The 19,094-nt window shown below is 33.6% G+C and overlaps 1 protein-coding gene across 1 annotated transcript in view; it reads right to left on the reverse strand.

Moving 5' to 3' along the window:
- Nucleotides 1-19,094, reverse strand: part of LOC147069575 (small G protein signaling modulator 2-like) — a 150,117-nt gene that overhangs the window by 23,416 nt on the left and 107,607 nt on the right. Inside the window, exon 3 of the mRNA XM_085950458.1 lies at nucleotides 7,112-7,275. Coding sequence (XP_085806584.1) covers nucleotides 7,112-7,275 — 164 coding nt within the window. The remainder of the gene's footprint in view (nucleotides 1-7,111; nucleotides 7,276-19,094) is intronic.

Here is a 19,094-nt window from a genome sequence, read left to right on the forward strand (position 1 = left end):
AAATGAACCGTCTCTATTCTTCGATATATACGTAGGTAGGTAGATATAATAAAGTCTTTCTGGTATAGGAAAATTTACTAAGCATGGTTATATTTTCATTCTTTCCACGATTTGCAGCCCTTCAAAATATATTGGCATTACTTGTCTGGCCCCACGGGATACCACCGACTGCCTTAAGGTGACGCATCAGTGAAACGCCAAATAATGTTCAACTGTACGCGCGACGAAAATTTGTACTTGCTTTGCATTCATTGAGAGAACGTGGAGTCGGACGCACGTCACTTTGCTGCGTGATGGCGACGGGCCAATTAATTCTAAAATCGTGTAAAGATGACTAAAAACTTTACCCATTTACTTTAAAAAGCAAACATGTCAATGAATATATTATTATTGATACTAATAGAATAATAAACAGAACATAAAATGGACGTATGTTGGATTTATATGAGAAATAATATTTCGTTTGACAGGCGTCATTTTCACCCGCGACCCGCAATCCGCACATCGCCTAGCAACGATCTTTTTAGACCGTGCCTCAACTAATGCATGGCCTTAACATCAAAGACGGTGAGTTTCTTTCTACACAATTAAATTGCCTCAGGTTAGATCTTCCAACCTTCTCCATTTTTTCCCTTTCGATCTAGGTATTTGGTGATTGGTTGTTTTTACATACTTCGCCTGCGCTCGAAATGGAAAATTTTATGAATCGGAGCGCTTGATAATTTTATGAAAATGTTAATATAATTATTTAATTTTATATGTATTTTATAAAAATAAGTGTGTTAGATTTTTTGTTATAATATGGCCTATCTAGCTAAGATGGTCAAATATTTTTTCCAGGAGACCAGGTACAGAAAAATCTCTCTCAAATTTGTTTGTTGGATGTACATACTATCAAAGTTGTATCAAGATATACTTAATATATCAAATATTATAGATAGAATAATTGGGAATATTTGCCACAAATGTTGTCTTTTCGAAATAATATTATGTTAATTCATCACGACAATTCTATAAACTATATTTGAGGGATTTCGTTTTAATTTTATTTAAATTTTATTTGTTGGTTTCAGTCAATATATTTGCGTTTTGCAGACAACTTATACACTAAATTGAATATACCTACAATATAGTGGTAGATAATGAAAAAATAACATTAAATTCATTTTTGAAAAACATATAAGTACGTGTATGCTTTGTTAATCCCGAAAATACCGGTATTTCGGTATCGATAAATAATTGAATACCGGGTTTGAAATCGTGTCCGGAAACTTGTACGTATGTTCGCCGTATCACATTTCACCGTGAAATGTTGTATCGGAAATATAGGGTCGTATATTAAAGACCGTCCAACCTCTTTGAGTTGTACAGTTGCTATAGTAGACTAACTGACATAAAATTAAAATATCATGTCTTAATAAAACACGGTTCTTGTTGGTTTACACTTTATAGGAAGACAGCAGCAAACAAATTTTGAAAATAGCCGATATACTGGATTATTTGTAAGGTTAGGTTTTCATTCTTGAATTCATGAATTTTGCCAAAATCAGCTATTAAAATTGAATTAATTTTCATATTGAATCTAATAAAATTGGAGACCGTATAGTATACGGTCATCTCTTTCCGATAAGAAAGCTCACGGCGAACTGTGCCACGGTGAAATGTTTTACGTAAATTTACATATTGTAACCTTTTGAAATACCGGTATTGAAATCCCTAGGTCCAAATATATCATGTATGTAGTGTAAATTGTATCAAACAAAAAATATTGTACACTAACCCACAGGATAGTGAATTTGGTTATTCAAAAAACCCAATTAATTAAGGTAGTGGATTGTGCACAAGAAAATATTCTCAATTAACCCATACCTACCCGGCTAAAATACAATGTGAGAGGAAGGCCGTTTACACGAAGTTGGGGTATATCGTAACACGACAAATTTATGTAAAGTTTTCACATAAATAATTCATAATAATATAAGGACGGAAAACATGGCAGCAATTAATTATGTAGCGGACAAGCGGCTGAATTAAGCAATATGGCGGTCTTGGATTAGTTTTTTTTTATAACAAAACATTATATTATTCAGGATGGCAACTTTATCATAATTATTATGAGGCTAGTCTCTATATGAAATAAAGTTAAAAAATAATACATTCCTTTTTTGAAAATGAAATAAAAAAACTTTACACGTTCCAATTTTTTTAAATTCTTATTTTTCGCCTGTCACACGACACAGGAGATTTGATTTTACACCGTTTTAAAAATAATATCTTGTAAATATCGCCCTCCATTTTCAATACATTGTTTCAGTAGAATTCGGAAGTTTGGGTTTACTCTTTTAGGCATGCCGACCGGTAGGTACATTGGCAATTTCAGCACGGATGTTGTTATATAGGTCATCCTGGGAACATGGACGATTGTTATAAACCAGGGATGCGCGCTGGCCAGTTCATGTCCCATCTCAGGGAGATCAGCCGCCCGGAGAAATATTGTCTAAAAAAACCATTGAAACCCTGGCGACGAAGGCTATGTGGCCCTATCTTACTGAAACCATACATGGCAGGAAAAAGAACTCTAGTCATTGTCAAAATTTATAACGGACTGAATTCACAGCTACAGCACGACCGTTTTCTTGAAAAAAGTAAGAGCCAATGATCCATGTTCTTGAAATTGCACACCATACCATGGTGGACCTCTAATGAAGTATAATGTGATTTGGTGAAAGGTGAAAATGTGCCTCGTCAGAGAAAAACACGCGTGCGTCGTTGGGTAAGGTGTCAATCAGTAGCTCACATGATGTTTTTCGGGTTACATAATCTTAACTTACAGAAACCGATTAATTAAATACCGATAAGTTGGTCCAATTTTATTTTGTTTAACGGCCCACATGCTCAGCGTGGGTCAAAATGGAGCTTTTATGGAATTTTCAGAGCATAACCCTGGATATTCCTTAAACGTTGTAGATAATCTATTTATATAATTTTGAAGCATTATTATCCTTTATATTTATTTCAAACATTTGATGACTGCATAAAGTATTTTTGTTACATTAAATAGTATTCTTTTAAACCTCTCGCTCTAATGTTTTAGAATATAGTCATATTTCAGTAAGTCCATGTGAAGTGGTGTTATGATTTTTTAGATTTATTAATTTTTATACGTATTTACAAAACCATTAGTAAAATTAATGTAAACATTATAGCTATAGTGACAAATTTATGATAAAAAATTATAATTTATAATCTTTTTGATCCCAAATTTGCCAAGAATTAGGCATTTTATTATTCAAAAATGGACATGATTAACACATTTTAAGATAATTCTAAAGATATTTATTATAAGCTATGTCTTTGACCATTCAAATATGATAAACATCCTACGAATAATGTTTGCTTTATAATAATTATTGACCTAAGAATAAGGTAGTATTTTTTTGAAATACGCCATTTCCCAGTGGTTAAGCTACAACAGTATTTAAAAAAAATACTTAAATAATAAATACACAAAGATTATAAAATATATTTTTTTATCGTAAATATGTCACTATATAATTTTAACATTAATTTTACTAATGGTTTTGTAAATGCGTTTAAAAATTAATAAATAAAAATCTTAACACCACTGCACATGGATGTACTGAACTATGACTATATTCTAAAACATTAAAGCGAGAGGCTTAAAAGAATACTATTTTAAGTAATAAAAATACTTTATGCAGTCATCAAATGTTTAAAATAAATATAAAGGATAATAAGGCTTCAAAATTATATAAATAGATTATCTACAACGTTTAAGGAATGTCTAGGGTGATGCTCTGAAAATACCATAAAAGCTCACTTTTTGACCGACGCTGAGCATGTGGGCCCTTAAGTATGTTAATTCCAATAAATCAGGGATTCTTAACCACAGAATGGATTAATAAATAAAATTCCGATAGGCTATATTTATATACACTACATTTTGCCGCAGGGTTTTGAATGTGTGAGTGTCCTACGAAAATGAACCACACATTATAGGATTATAGACATGCAATAGTGTGTGTGAATTTTGCGTCAGTGCATAAAACGAGAGCAGTTGTGAGAACGAAATATAAGCGTATTCTTAACACGTGTTTAAGTTTATCCCATATTATTCCACACTCGAGATCAGTTGCCTGTTTGTTGCAGTTTCGCCACACCCGTTAGGTATTTCAGTTCCCATTATTTCTGAGTTCCCTGGGTCTTCCAGTGGCCACATGTCTTGCGTATCAGCTTTCATAATATATATTGTTCTTCTAATTATTATTATTCTATTTATTGAACATAAGTACCTACATAATTTTGAAAAACACTGAGAAAATATATTATAATCAATAGAAAAAATCTTTTTGAAAAGACACCCGGCAGGAATCGAACCTGCATCTCTTGGGTTTACGACCCGTGCGCATGTCTACTATGCTACTAGGTGACATACTAATAACGACAAACTTTAACTATTGGCCCTTATAATACCAGCTCATCAGCGCTCTTCCAAATCAAGCTATTATTGGCAATCGGTTTTTGTTTATTAAATCAAAGTAGGTATTACTTTAATTACTAACCGATGTCACGGATCTCTCCAATATTTTATGTTGTAACTTACTCGAACTTGCTAATAATTTTTCAACGAATAATTCATAAGATTTAAGAATGTACCATTCTAATTATTGAACATACATAACATACATACATTTATGTATGTTCAATAATTAGAATGGTACATTCTTAAATCTTGAGAATTATTCGTTGAATAAAAGAAATAGTTAATTAAATATTATTATTCTTCTTACATAATAATATTATTTACTTAAAATTTTGGCTTTGGGAGTGTTGACGTCAATTGATTTTGGAGACAGGTTTATTTTCGACCAAAATGAGATTAAAACTTTTCCCTGAAGCGCGTCTTGGTCTGTTTTAATTGTTTTTTTTTTGTTTTGTGCGGGAAAACTGTTTTACCGACAGAGTTTTCGACAAGAATAATAATTTCCACTAAGATAGCTCTGTGATGTTAACTTCAACAATCAACTCGGTCTACTTTTGTTTTCAATGCAAACGGGAATGAATACCGAACTTTGTACTCCTGGATGAAATTTGCACAGCGAAAAATTATAAACCCGAAAATTAAGTAAAATTCAACCCAGAGAACTTCAATTATCTGTGTAAACAAAGATAAATACGGAAGGTACCTTCTCCGTGCGCTAAGATAACATTTGTACAGAGTAAATTTATACGCCAACAAATAAAATTTAGTTATAAATTCAACTTCACTTGAATTCATTCTCTATAGCAGGATTGGTGAACAACTAGATAACTTAATTTTCACTGTTTTTGAGATAGTTATTGAATAAGATTCTACATTTACTTCAAAATGATAAAACTAGGTAAGTCAGAAGTTAATGGGAACTGTATTAATTTTATGTTTGAAAATATTTGATAATTTAAAAACCATAAATGCATTAAATATCTACAGTATTTTATCATTATTTAATAATTGTTCCCAGTTAGACAAAGCACAATTATTTTCCATTTTTATTTTAAATAATAATTAGGTATATCCTAGATTTATGTTAATCAAGTAAGTAAAGCTTAAATATCATTTTCTCAACAATGACCAAATCAGAGTTACCTATTTGTAGTACTGAGGTGACAATTTCATCTTTCCGTTCACCTATATATTTTTAAACTGGTAAAGCCGGCTGACATTAATGGCAGTGTAGCCAGCAACATTTTTTATCGTTGGAGGTTATGTTTGTTATTGGTTACAATAATTATTAGATTCAGCTGATGTTCACTGTAGCAAGTGTCAGTGAGGACAAGTGCATGCATTACATTTAATTTAGGCTAGAGGAAATAAACATATATAGGTATATTGGAATCAAGCAGCAGAGACTTTCGAAGTTGGTAGACTGAGACGAATGCAATAATGCAGTATATGTATGTATGTATGTATTATGGGACATTTGTATGCAGAACCTCGTCGGTAATCATAAATCACTCTTTGAGAAAATCGTGTATTTTTTTTTGCGTAACCCATTTGAGAAAACGCTGCCCTTAATATTTCCCAAACTTGCTACAAAACACATCCATTTTAATACATTGTTTTTAGGAACAAGAATTATTGTTTAGCTGGATCTATAATATAACACATTTGCAGTTTATATACTATTGCGTTCAACCAAATCGCATCGGATATTGGTATATTCCACTTGCGTTAGCATGAGTTTAGATAGATGAGGCGCCGGGTGTCGCGCTGTGTTTACCACTATATGGAAGGATCGGGGAATTTCGATTGCCACAAAAAATTATGCTTGTGCAAACATTAGTGTTCTCGATATTTCTATACGGAGTCGAGTCGTGGACCCTGAAGGCAAGGGAACGGAAGGCAATTGTTGCCTTTGAGATGTGGTGTTGGCGCCGAATGCTTCACATTTCTTGGACGGAGCACAGGACGAACCAGTCAATCATCCAGAGACTGGAGATAAAGGAACGGCTCTCGACGATATGTCTGAGAAGAATTCTGCAGTTTTTTGTCATATAGGTATATATTTTTCTGTCAATATTGGACATATTATTAGGCGCGGACCGGACAACCTGGAGAGACTGGTAGTTTTGGGTAGCCTCCAGGGAAGGCGAGCAGAGGAAGAGCGTCTGCGCGATGGACCGACCAAGTGAAAGAGCTGACTGGGGGCACCATCCATTCTGCCCTGAGAGAAGCGGAAGATCGAGAAGGATGGAAAGTCTTGGTCGCCCAAAGTATGGCGAAATTTAAATGTGGTCACGATCCTCAGCCATGAGTGCACGACCAAGAAGAAGAAGAGATATATGTAGTTTTATACATTCTTAAACTACGGTCTACTTAGTTCATTTGGTGTCCTTTGTATGACGTTTACTGTTTAATTAACCTGTTTTTTTGTACTTGAAATATTATATTCTTAATACCTAAATAAATAAATATATTATCGATAATTTTGAATGTTATTTTGAGAAAATGTTAACGTAGAACCGTATATCGATATTAGCAGACAGTGTGTACGACATAAATTATATTGCTATACCTATTAGGTACATTTCAAATTAAATAATTAGTTACCTGACAGTTTGGGGCGGCGATGAAGCCTGCACGGATCCGGTGCTACCCTTTTTGGTGAGCGGAGGGCGATTGGTGGAATCTCCACTCGATGAAGACCTCCTCACTGGTTCCGAATGTTCAAGGTCCAGCACCTTTTGGCTGATCACTGCTGCCTCCTCGCAGTGCTGTAACAAAGATAGAGAACAGCTATTAATATTAGATTGATATAATGTTTACTGCAGCCATGCAAATCATCAGTGGCACTGTATCCTCTATGCCGCTTCCTTGACTGCCTGTGCTGTCATTTGTCAAGGACACTTCCACCAAAAATAATGCAAAACATGACTACATTGAAAGAGAATAAAGAATTTTTAAACAACGCAAAATTCCCTCTCTATGCTGACTAGGGATTCCAATCCCGGGATCCCGAACTATTTTCGATACCTATGAATCCCAGGATTGGTAAACATAATCCCGAAACTTCAATCAAATCATTTTTTATGGAAAATAAAATAAAACAGAAAATATAACAGAAAAAATACTTTTAATAACATATACCTAACTAGTATTAGAATAAACTGGGTTTGAATGAAGTTGGATGATTTCCATGTGTTGCCAATTCATTTTATTTTTTCACATAAATTAATAAAAATGAGAAAGATTGGAAAAAAACAATGCTTCGCACTTTTAGCACTTTTAACAAACTGATTCCGCCATGATCTCATACGTTTTACGACATTTTCATATTTGGCTGTCTAATTAGATTTAAGAAGCAGAAAGGCCATAAATAATGTTATAGGTACTTTACTTTAAATATACTATTATAAATTTAATTACATATACATACTAGATTTATTTTTGACCGATTTTATCATTTTTTTTGGATATAAAAATTTAATATTAACTATCGAAAAAATGCCAATCCCGGGATCGTCAAATTGTAATCCCGGGATCAAAAATTTGGCTCGGGATTGGATTCCCTAATGGTGACATAACATCTTCCCCAACGAGGCGTCTTCCTTTGAGAAATCCTTTCTGGATTGGAAGAGAGCATTCCAGATATGACGCATAAGTGGGGCTTGACCACTTTGCGAGTATGGTGAGATTCAGATCATGGAACACATTGAGAAGTCACGTAACCTATTATAATATTAGGTAACATGTAAATTGTATGTAAAACATTTCACCGTAGCACAGTTCGCCGTGAGCTTTCTATCGGAAAGAGATGAGGCGAAATTCATGAATTCAAGAACGAAAACCTAACCTAACCTAACAAATAATCCAGTATATCGTCTATATTCAAAATTTGTTTGCCGCTGGCTTCCTGTAAACCGACAAGAACCGTGTTTTATTTAGACATGAATTTTACCTCAGTAGGTACTATACGATCCAAAGAGGTTGGACGGTCTTTAATATACGACCATATATTTCCAATGGTGAAGTGTGATACGGCGAACTGCATACGTACAAATTTCCGGACACGATTATATTGTGCCAGCCATACACCTGCCAACGAAGGTTTTTACCTCTATTTATTGTATAAATTTATTATATGAGCGAGAATTAACTGTTGGTGAGTGCACATAGTGCCTGACGATGAAGAAAGGCGAAACAGAGGTCGCACTAAACTTAAAACCATTTGAATTTATATTCAAATTCCATCAAGTACTCTCGGTTGATAGTATGAATAATAAATGCAAATCAGACAAAAATGTCTGAAAAAAACTGTGCCACATTTTATAATTTGAAAATTGTGCTGAGATGTGAAAAAGGTTTGAGAGTACTGTATGCTCGAGTATAAAATATAGTTTATAGACAATTCTTTTAAAAGTGTTCAATAAATTTGACATATTGGAATTATATCATACGATAGATAGATAGAGTTATCTACAGGAAGACAAGTACCTAAATACATAAAAAATGTATAAAACTTGCAAAAAGTGATCGAAATTTATGTTATACAACCTTTGTGGTTCCCATGGTAATACTGAAGTTTCACATGTACAAAATTGCAAATTATTATTACTTTCGATGTAGATGTATCGTAAAAAACACAAGAATCCCCAGAAAGTTTTTACGTAGGTAGAAAAGAGGTAAGTAGATAAGTGAGAAAAACCTTTATCACATGGCAACCCTAATAAATCACTGGGCAACTAGTTACGTTTTTTAAAGATTTAAATACCGACGCGTCGATGACCACCATTATTTCCGAGATATTTCTTAAAAGGTTGATCATTATTTTTTTGCGTATTTTAATTATTCATTCACATACTTATAGATTTTTTGTTACTTCAGAGTAAATAACCCAGCGCATCTATTCTGGCTGCCCAAGGCTGCCATCGGCGGCTATCGGCGCTATTGCGGGTAATTTATCATATTTATATATTGAGGTATTATAATTGTTACAATAAGTTAGTCGTCTAAGCTGTCTATATCTTGCTAAAGTTAACACAGCCAAGAGAGGTGCTGTTAAAACATTTGACACTTTTTGACAGTTCAGACGGTTAGCTAATTGTAAAAATTAACCGCCTTGACTCTATTCATGATGATTTGCTAGATTATACTGATCATAAATGTCATAAAGTGAGACCAGTATCACAGGTAACGCTTTCGTAAGTTCTATCTAAGCAAAAAAAACAAGATAATACAATATTTTGTCACTATTACAGATTGCAATTCCTGAAGAGAATTTTAAAACCTAGAATTATGGGTTTAACTTTAAGTATATACATAGAAAATAATATACATATTTTAGTAAGTATTATTATTTAACATGACTTTGAAAATAATCGAGATAGGTATATTATTAAATTTTGGAGAAGCACACTTTGACTGATGATTTAGTTTATGGCTTATGCGATGATTAATAATTTTACATTATTGTTATTACAAGATTGTTTATTAAAAAAAATAGAAAAACCTCCGGTTTTAATCTTTTTATTCAAAGACAATTCTTCAAACGGTACACGGAAATAGATTAACAATAAAAGATGACTCGCTCGACCCAATGAGCATATGAACTTGCCAAAGGATTAGTTCACTTCAGGTGTGTATCACATTTGACAACTAGATAACCACACTTAGCGCTAGAAATAGATCTCAATAGTGTAAGGTAGTAAGTCTCAAAATTGAGGACTTGTATGATCCAAAGAGTAAGAGCCAACCAGATTAAGCTGAAGTTGTGAGATTATGAGTGAAGGTTACGAAGTGAACTTATTCCGTCTGCATAACGCTTGCGTTTTTGAGGCAAAGTGAGCAGAAAGCTTCTTTTCGAAGTCATGGCCGCTAAGACATATTATTTCTGAGCCCGTAATCGAGTAAAAGTTATGGGGTGAGTTCTCTGAGCTTTATGAACAAACATATGACTTTGAATTGCACTTATTTTCCGACCATGTCCGACCCTAATAGGATCATATGGGCCTCCACAGAGTAGAAGTTTGTAATAACAGATTTTGTTTTTTACGAGAAATGGATGTCAGCCACTTGCCCAACCTATTAGGACCATACCCTGACTCACGCACAAATTGAAAAACAATATGTGTACTTGTCAGACCCAGGATTCGAACCTAGGACCCACGGCATGATAGTCCAACGCTTGAGCCACGCGGCCACCGTGGGCAAAATATGTATTTTTTCATGCAAAAAGTGATTTCAATATACTAAGCGGAAAACCGAAATACCATGATTCTGTATATTGGAATTCCAAACTGTAAACGGTGTGAACATTATATTATTGAAATCTGACGACATAAACTAGACTTTCACTGTTAGTAGTAGCATGTGCGTGAGCGTGACTACATAATAAAATTACTTATCGTACAGCGAAACTTTATATTGGATCTCTTGCTGTCTTCAATATTATAATATCCTGATAATAACTTAAAAAAATGATAAATGTGACTTCACAGAGATAAACTTCCCTTCTGTTTTATAAATTTCTCGCTCCACTGTCGGTTGGATCGGATTACTTTACCATCAATCATGACAGTGGCAGCTGAGAGGTTATCAGCTGACTTACATTATCCTTTCCGAATATAATCTTCGGTATAATAGATGAAGGTTTCTTTTATTCTTGCCGATATCTCAAATAATATAGTCTATATTATGCTACATATTATTATCATTAATCATCAACGAATTTTCGGGACCTATTTTCCATTATCATCATCATTTGTGACGCAACAAGTTGGGGTGGGTCTGTAGAGGTTTACTCTACCCTAAAACTGACGCATTATTGTCTATGGTCATTTGTATAGCATAAACAATAATACGAAAAGGAAATGAAACGCGATAAATTAGTTGCATTCCGGCTCTTCAACGGTGAAAATTATGCGCGAAACTCAACGTTCAACTTAAAATCAAATTCCAAATTATAATGTAAACATACCGTACCAACATAAAAACTAATGTGACAGTCCTATATATTGACGTGTGTATCCAAAATGATTATCTACAATACAAAACCAAGAAATATCAACACTATGTATTATTCAACTGTGTCCCGAATATACAATGTCACGCATTACTCACCAAACAAACTTCTACGATACGAACATTAACATCCGGGCTACCTCAGCATCTTCAAAGATACCCCCGATAACAGGTAAGTATATTCTTCACAATCCTCCAATTCGGGATTCCAATTGCTCATGCATCCTGGGTCACCACGCCACATAACCACCGCTTTTGAGTATCCGACACTTCTTCACCCCGGTGGCTAGACTCCTAGGCTATTATTTAAAGATTTTAAAATCTACCTTCTGCCTATTAGCTTATTTATAATAACTTAATTAGTTTATATTCTACAAACAAAATATAATTTTGTATGACACCTCTCTGTAGGTATATATTATAAATTGATTGTCAACTTGGTCAAGCAAATGGCAAGTAGCAAATTAACTAATACGTAACGAAGGCTTAAACAAATTTAGTACATTTCACGCATCCGACACACACAAAAGATTACACACGTACTGTAAAAACCACAGGCACACAATGTCAAAACCTGAGGCTATAGGTATAAAAACCTAACATGTTTTAAATATTATAATATAACGAGCTATAATACTAACATAAACAAAAAAAGGCTTGTAAAAGGCAAACTAATTACATTTCACGCATACAACACATACAAACGACTCCACACATATTGTAAAAACTCACGCACACAATGTCAAAACCTGAGGCTATAGGTATACAAATCTGACTGAATATGTCATTTTTTGCGCAGGACTCGATGCAAAACGGTTCTTTTGACAAAACGCTGAACAACCGAAACAGTAGAATTTTATAACCCGAATTCGAATCACGGTTTGGCATTACTTTTAGTGCTTGTTGTCTTTTTTTCGTGAGATATAATATATTATATGCCACGCAATAAATTTATTTTATCATATTCATCTTTCTCTAGGTAGGTATTCAATATTTTTGTAATTTGTCATACCTATTTGTTGAGAGAAATATTAGTTACGATTACATTCCCAATAATATCATAGTATTTAAAGATGTCACTGTTTCTCGCGATGTAATTTTATTACTTGTCTTACATACTTGTTGGAATATTAAATTTATGGTAATTATCTTCTACATTATTACATTAGTTGTCAAGAATTCATTGTCAAGGAAAACGTACTACAGTAAAATTATTCTAATGCGGCTCTGATACTTTCTGATAGATTAATCCACTATAAACTAACTTCATAAATCAAAAATAAAAACGGTGATGGGAAATACGAAATCTTTCAAAGGATTACAAAAATCTACAAAAGGTATTTCCACATCATGACATATTCGATGAAAGAAACTCTAAGGATACGTATTGAAAGAGAAACGAAACAAAAAAATGGCAGCCACAGATGAAAAAAAATGGCCTCTCAGTCCAGATATTAAATTTCCAATATTGCGTAAAAATAAAATAAGAAAGAGACATTCTTTATACGTTTATACATTATAAGAAAAGATAATATATATAAAAAGGTTGACTTCTGATTAGGGTTTGCAATACCGGTATTATAAAACTGGTATTCCAGTATTTATCAAAACCGAAACACTGGTTTTAAAAATCCAAAATACCGGAATTTTCGGTATTAAGAGACCACACTTTTTGACCACGATTTTGAAAATAATTTAATGTTTTTTTTCAATACTTTGGTATGGAGTGTATAAATTATGTGCTGCTAAAATGAAAATATATTGACCGAATCCAACAGAGGTGAAATAATAACAAAACAAAATAACCATCAAATATACCTACATATTTATAAAATTGTCGGGGTAAATTGCCATAATATTATTTACACCATGGATAGCCAACCTTTTCAGCAGCCGGGCCAGATTCTAAAAATGAGATTTCCTACCGGGCCGCATAACCGATTTTTTTATTACAAAACGAAAAAGAAATATGTATTATATATATTAATAAAATAAAACAAAAATGAGAATCATACATATTTATTAGATTAGACTTTTTTAAATAATCAAAAATAAACAAAGTAATATAAAAATAATAAATTTTAGTGAGAAGTTTGATTTTGTGTGGCAGAACAAAGTGCATCAATATCGAGTGAGGTTGTTCCTACACGCAAACAGTTTTCCAAATGCACATCAGTGATTCGTATTCTCTCTCGGGATTTGATATGCTTCTGAGTTCCCTGGCTTCATCCGACTAAAAAGCTGTTCACACGTGTAAGTATTTCCAAATAGCGAAGTCATCATTAGAGCATATTTGTAAAATGCAGGATATTTCTCCTTGTCCAAATGTAAAACTCTTCCAAACCAACCTGATGGAATTTCTCCTTTCACTCTTCATCGCAACATATTTCACAACGTTCCATTTGTAAATTTCCTGGTAATAAATTCACGTCTACGGAGAATGGCGTTGCAAATGCAGCAAAAAGTACACGGTGCTTTTTAAAATCTTGAGCCAATATCGAATCTCAATTTGCGAAATTAGCACATCTAGCGGCAGCATTTAATATTATTTTTATTTTCTCACTGCTCCACGGGCCATAAGTTGACACCCAGTGGACCGCGGGTTAGCCACCCATGAATTACACAGAAAACATCCGTGTCAAATTTTCAATCATTCTATAATACAATTAATTATCGATGACTGTACAAGCGTTGAATTGAAGACGCTTTTCCTGCAGCCTCACTTATTTGCACTTTAGTTAAAATTATCAATATATTGAAATTATTTGTGAAAATTACCAGTTCTACAATATTATGATCAAAACATTTTTTTTAAATGTCAACATAATAAATGTAGGTAGGTTTTTGCTATAAAATAATGTGTTAAAGAGATTATAATAGCTATATTTACAGTACTTCTGTTTTATGTTTTAACGAATACCGGTATTCAATAAGAAATACCGAAAAGCCGGTATTGATATTTTCATTCGGTATTGCAATCGCTACTTCTGATATAGAATGACATAAATAAAACATTAAACGGGACATGTGCTCAAAAGGTCGAAATGAAGAGTTAGGAGGGTTAGTTAAGTGTGTAAGCCTGACCGATAGTAAAGATATGTACGCTATTATAATGTCCTAAGTTATCTTGTAATATGACAATTTTGTTCAATCAATTTTATATAAAATATGTAGTATTATTTTAAATCTATTTGGTTTTTAATATAAGGAATTTTATACGCATTTCGTATTAGGAATTTTGAAGGCAGTTAGATTTTCGAATAATTGAACGATTGAACACGTGGTTGTAATGATTGCAAGTTCATTATTTTTCTTCTTCTATTGGCAGTCCCGAAAATAAAATGGTGGCTGGCGTTCTAGATTGAAGTGTGTTGCTTATTTAATTTTTCAATTAAAAATAATGTTCAATGTGTTGGTATTGGTCACAAGTATTTATAGATAATTTTACATTCAAATTCTACGGCAATACATGAGATGCATAAATAATGTGAGACTGATGTCAAGTTTAAGGATATTTTACACTAGCAAATAATATTAATTTAAATATTCAATACTTACATGTGTGTAATTAACTGATTGCGTGAATCTTAAATTATAGTAGAGTTTCATGGTAAAGTGTGTTATCTTCAAATGAAACTGTAATTCAGTCACTTGTAGCTAATTTAATCAGTAGAAAAGAGATCTCTTTCCTCCTTTCAATTTCATATGTTTAGGCTAGATGTCTATAGACGAGGGTTGTTTTCAACATATGTGATCAGTGTGATCGCCATTGAATATGAAACATCTTTCATTACATTAATTAGAAACGGATTTAACAATACAATTAGATTTACATAGGTACGTGATTAAAAACTAATCCCGTGTGATATAATATACATATTATATAAAACAATGTCTGCGACTAGAATTCGCTCGATCGTTTAATTAACTCCTAAAGATACCAAGGTAATAAATTTCACTTGTAAAAGTTTGATTTCGAGTTTCGCGCACATTTTACCATTACCTCTTGTAAAGTTTGAAGTGGGAGTGATTTAACTTTAAATCCCGCTTCTGAATTTAAATAATTAAGTAGGCCGACGGAAAATCAGTCTACAATGAATTATTCAACGGTATTTAGACATAATTATGCTATTTATTATTGATTTAGGCCCGGGATGCATAGAATAATATACCTATCGAAAAGTATAGAACGAAAACATAATAATAACGGAAGATATTGAGGCAACGTCGCAAACCAAGTCAGAATTTCTTGACATTTTTTAAATTTGGAATTTAAATACCTGTCCTATAATAAAATATTTTCCCCTGCTACATTATACTGTTGGGAAATGCTGCAATTTTGTCCTGTCATACAACCTAATATATTATATATGGTTGGGCCAATTATGTTCCCAATAAAATCCTTAAGCCCGCATAAATATATCATACCTACCATCATCATTTATTGTTGTCATCCATGCGCCTAACTATTTATTATTATTATTTCATTATCGACCATGTCCGATCCTTATAAGATTATATGGGCCTCGACAGCGTGTAGGTTTGAATTAACAGATTTTGTTTTTACGAGAAATGAATGTCAGCCACTTGCTCAACCTATTAGGTCCTTACTCTGACTCATACACGAATTGAAAGACAATATGTGTACTTGCCAGACCCAGGATTCGAACCTGGGACCCACGACGCTGTAGATAGACTATAATATAACTATTTAACGAGTTGTAAATCGCCCGGGATTGATACAAAGGCAGTTATTCGTAGACCACGGCCGTGTCAACTTGCTACATTGTGACCGTCGTCCAAGCTATAATTCAAATCGAGTCTCCTTAATAACTCTGTGAAGTGAACACCTGGCAAGCCGTGATACCGGCTCTGATGATTTAACAACCGTAAACGCAAACAGGGTGACTCATCAAATGAATATCCTTTCGAGTGTCATCATTAACCCCAAAATCCCAGTGTACGTGCGAGTGATAAACATAATTGCATGGGACTTGTTTCAGCCATATAGCCGAACAACACCAAGGTTAGTGCCTGGATTAACTCCCGTTTAAACCGCCCTCCCGCAGCATCCACATCCAAGATCATCCCAAATTACAGTCCACTAAAAAGCGCCACCAATAAATTTAAATAACATCGCTCCATTTCTAAATTTATCGTGGTCGGTCGCCAGAAAGTCAAATACATACATTTCAAATTTCGAATTGCGGAATCGACATAATATGTCTCACCTTGTAAGATTATGTCTTTCTCTTTTCTTACGCTCTCTATCCTCTCACTCCCTTTCTCTCTCTCTCTCAGGGTGACGTCAGCAATAAATTAAATTGGCAACAATGCGAGAAAACCCCTTTGACAAGTAGATAATCCCCACTCGTATATTTGTCATTTTATTTTTTCACGCGTAGAAATTGACCTTTTCGTAATGGGCAACGTGGACATGATCCCTTGAACACTGTGTTTCACACTAGGGATTGCGATCCCGGACTAAATTGTAAATATCGGGATTATGTTATTATAATCTTTCAATCCCGTGAACATAATCTTTTAACTGAGTGTTTATGATTGCAAACTAGTTTGTACAAGATTTTGTAGTAATGAATCATCCATAAATGATGTCATAATAGGTTTTTGAGTATTTTTTAAACAATCCCTCATATCTCATCGTCCAGCGCCATCTTTAGATTAATAAAGGCTGAGCATATCTTTTTGCACAACCAACGAGTGGTCCATTGTTCAGATGTCAAAATCAGATCGCAGATTACTTGACACATTGATTCGCCCTTTCTCGTTTCAAATTGAACTATAAAAAAATCTCTAAGCAAAATATATCTATATTAAGAGCGTACATAAGTGAAACGGCAAATAATTTTCAACACTATGTGGAACGAAATTTTGCGGCGCGTTGCCATTCGGAGAGGAATAGTCAAGCTGTTTGCACGTCAATTTCTTTTGTGATGGAGTCGGATGAAAATATTCTTAAATCGTGTAAAGATGAGTAAAATACGTTCCGCATGTACTTGAAAAAGAAAACATGTCAATGAATATAATATTATTATTACGAATATAATAATAAACATAACATAAAAAGGACGCATGTTGAACCTTTATGACAAATTATATTTCGTTCGCCTTGCGTCATTTGCACCCGCGACCCGCAATCCGCGCATCGCCTAGTCACGATATTTTTAGACCATGCCTCAAATGAGGTATAGCCTTAACTATCAGTGTTATTTATAAATAGTATATTATATTCTTGTTATTCATCAGCTGTCAAAGTCAGACTAGTCCTTCACACAAAAACCGGTGACAATATAGATTTAAAAAAAAAATGTAGCATTGAGCTATGCATTACATTTGTAGAAGGTGTGTTAATGCTAGTGTATTATTTATCATGTAACTCATCTATCGAAATCAAACCATCCCATGTGTGAACACGACAGAAGCGTCAGTATGAGCAGTCTATAGAACAATGACAGGCAATGACAGGTCATCCATAGACAACAACGGGAGGGACTGAAACAGTAAGACTAGTCGTTGTGAATGTGGCGGATTTCTACTTGAGTCGGTAAGTACACAATATAAAAGTATGTGATTTTCTTAAAGCCTGGGTGTTTGTGATTGTTCAAAATTACTAATAACCACTTTGTACGAAAAAGCAAGGATATGATTATTAATAATATTAACAAAACCCCCTTTGACCAAGCACAAAAATATTCATAATATATCAGACCCCTTCTCCATCATAGGACACGAAGTAATATATGGATGACCCCTCAATCTATTCCAAATATACATAATTATTTGAACATCATCCGACAAATATCCGCCAACAGAAAAAACCTTAGATTTTATATTCTAATATTATGTACTTATTTTTATATTCTGAATGTTTTTTTGACAAAAAAATAATATAAGAGTTAATCGTGATATTTCATAATTCCAGCATTTCTCATCCTGAGATATCAGGGTTAAAAAAATCTTGTAGGAATCTGGGATTCCGGGGTTGCAAAGCCCTATTGCATGCTATCATGAAAACGAGCGTGGGTAACTAACTACGTAGATTTATCATTCACTTTATCCTCTCTAGACAAGAACATATGGACCCCACAAATGCGGATGTATTTTATAAAAAGAGCGGCTCTCGAAATGGACCGGAGCGGACCGGTTCGTTACAGACTAGCGTTCCTACTCGTGGAAAAATGATTCTGGTTCGTGAAATATTAACAAACTAATTAAATTAATTTAGTTTACATATTTTTTCGTAAAATTTGATAAAAAAACATGTCGGACACACGGTAAAAAAAATATGAAATGTAGTAAAACCCTATATCTATAATTATTAATAATGAGTGTTGGTGTTATTTTGCTACAATTTTTAGGCTATTTCAATTTCAGCCTTTCACTAATATACTTTGTGGTATGGAGAGATAGATGTGCAGTGCCACAAATTTATCTGTAGACTTGATGAGGGAGCCACAGTCGAAAACTATCCAATCAAGACTCGCAACTGAACAGAATCTGACGTAGGTATTCAATATGGCGTCATAGTAATTCCATTTTTGTCCGATCTACA

Source organism: Rhyacophila brunnea, unplaced genomic scaffold (genome assembly GCF_057557595.1).
Source record: "Rhyacophila brunnea isolate RB1 unplaced genomic scaffold, BYU_Rbru_1.0 scaffold_23, whole genome shotgun sequence".
NCBI classification, from domain to species: domain Eukaryota; kingdom Metazoa; phylum Arthropoda; class Insecta; order Trichoptera; family Rhyacophilidae; genus Rhyacophila; species Rhyacophila brunnea.